Raw genomic sequence first — 1,945 nt, 5'->3', positions numbered from 1 at the left:
TGTAATGACACTCATTTATTTCTATTGCGATTCGTTTTTTTCTTTCCTTTTGCCTTCTTTGGCTTCGGTTTTTTCTTTGTGTTGGATTTATCTGCTGCTGGTTGATTGTTTTTTCCACCGAATTTCTTTTCGCCGCCTTTTCCTTTGAAATCCTGCTTCTGTTTCTTATCGTCGGTTTTATTGAATTTCTTCGGCCCTTTGTGAGACGATTTACTATCGTCCGCATCGACTTTACGTCGTTTTGCATCTTTGTCCTTGCCGTATTTCATCTGTTTGGGCACAAATGCACGCTTTCGACCACCAGTAGTGTTCGGGGCATGGAATAGCTCTGTAACAAATAGAAACGCATTTGCATTAATTATGCTATTGTTTTAGTGGGATGTTTTCTCTTTTTCTTACCCTCATCTGGTTCCTCGCCAACCGCTTCGCGATAGTAATCCGCATCATTGTCTACATGCTCTTCTTCATTGACTTGTTCTGATTTCACAGCGCCAGAAATCGAACGTTTTTTGTGTTCGCCCTTTTGTTGCTCTTTTTTCGCGACATTTTCATTTTGGATCTTCTTGCGGCGCTCCTTCAATCGCTTCTTCTCTTCGCGTACCTTTTTCAATTCGGCTATCTCCTCTTCCGTCTTGACAATAGAATTGTGGTACAAAACCTCTCCCGTGAATAGATCATTTTGGATTTTAATCAATTCGATCGTCAAACGCGGTCCAATCTCATGCAAACGAATGGCGGATTTGTTGTTTTCCAAGTTTCCACGTGAGCTAAGCGTTTGTGGTAACACAACCTCATTGTTTTCATCATCTTCATATTCCGACTCAGATGCATTGCCGCTTCTAAAAGTTGAGAAAGTGTATTGAACACCATCATGCTCAGTTTAAAAATTGAAAATCATCAAACTCACTGCTCAATAAAATCAGCAATATCTTCACATTTCGACAAATTCGGCACTTTTCCCATAATAACCTTTTTAACGCTGCGATTCAGTCCGACCGGCACAACACTGACCGAATAGTGTCGCATATCGACCAGATTTGTCACTGAATTGTACGAAAATAGAACGCATCGTTTGATCGTCGATAAATTCACCGTTGGCAAGTTGATGGTGGGAAACAGGTTTTGAAATGTGTTTGCCATCAATTTCAAGTGATTTCCTTCGCCCGTGAAGTTATTCAAAATGACCTGGAATACAGTTTCAATGCGATTAGCACAAGTGTTCAAAGTAACATTGCAATCAAATTCAAAACTCAACCACAGAAACATATTGTTCCAAATGTTCCGATGACTGGTGCTTACCAAAGGTGCATGTTTGAATGCGATATCGTTGAAATATTGCTTCTTCATCGATGCCAAAACATCTCTGGCCAATGTGAATTGATGTATCTTGTAGCTCAGTGTTGGACCTTTGAACGACAGCTGATTGGCCGATTTGTTGAAAACAATCATGTGCGAAACGTGGAAAACGCCGGACAAACTGACGAAATCCTTGATTTTGTTGTTACGACGTTCACGCAACGATGAGGCGGTGAATGGTTCCATCATACGACGAAAGTCCATGGTCAAATAGGTGATATTTGGAAATGGTAGGCCACGATGGATCACAAACGAATGTGGGGCATTCAGTGTTTCTGGTGATTCCGATTCATCGAATACATGATTTTTCTTCAATGCCTTGCCTTTACGTTTACCCATTTTCGAAAACACCAACTATTCAAGCCCTAAATCGAATAAAAATCCTTCTTTCAGGCGAAAAAACTAATTTTAATCTGTTTTATTTATAGAACTAAAACGTTTTGAATGCTAACAAAACACACGTTCTGATTACAATGTAACAACTTAACCTCAAATGTCAAACGCACGTTTCATATGGTAAATAAAGTGCTGTCAGTGTGAGCGAGGTGTCAAACATTTCGTTTGACAACCGTCGAATGAAACGTGTGAG

At 40.0% G+C, this 1,945-nt stretch overlaps 1 protein-coding gene across 1 annotated transcript; it reads right to left on the bottom strand.

Moving 5' to 3' along the window:
* On the bottom strand, positions 1-1,855 carry LOC129579629 (protein Peter pan-like). The gene is made up of 4 exons (XM_055469798.1): positions 1,300-1,855; positions 908-1,185; positions 400-839; positions 1-328 (listed from the first exon to the last, which is right to left on the bottom strand). The coding sequence occupies exons 1-4, from the start codon at positions 1,693-1,695 to the stop codon at positions 12-14; spliced, it is 1,431 nt and encodes a 476-aa protein (XP_055325773.1). The 5' UTR covers positions 1,696-1,855; the 3' UTR covers positions 1-11.
* Between the last annotated feature and the right edge of the window lie 90 nt (positions 1,856-1,945).

Source organism: Sitodiplosis mosellana, unplaced genomic scaffold, assembly GCF_009176505.1.
Source record: "Sitodiplosis mosellana isolate CC-2019 unplaced genomic scaffold, AAFC_SMos_1.0 Smas_scaffold_6297, whole genome shotgun sequence".
Classification (NCBI taxonomy): Eukaryota; Metazoa; Arthropoda; class Insecta; order Diptera; family Cecidomyiidae; genus Sitodiplosis; species Sitodiplosis mosellana.
Note: the sequence above shows the minus strand (reverse complement) of the source record. Positions and strands in the feature narration are given on the sequence as shown.

Excerpts from the sequence above, each read along its gene's own strand:
- LOC129579629 (XM_055469798.1), bottom strand. The coding sequence starts at position 1,695 with ATGGGTAAACGTAAAGGCAAGGCATTGAAGAAAAATCATGTATTCGAT. Across the intron at positions 840-907 it reads ATTGCTGATTTTATTGAGCA|AAGCGGCAATGCATCTGAGT; the intron begins GTGAGTTTGATG and ends CTCAACTTTTAG. Across the intron at positions 329-399 it reads TGGCGAGGAACCAGATGAGG|AGCTATTCCATGCCCCGAAC; the intron begins GTAAGAAAAAGA and ends TATTTGTTACAG.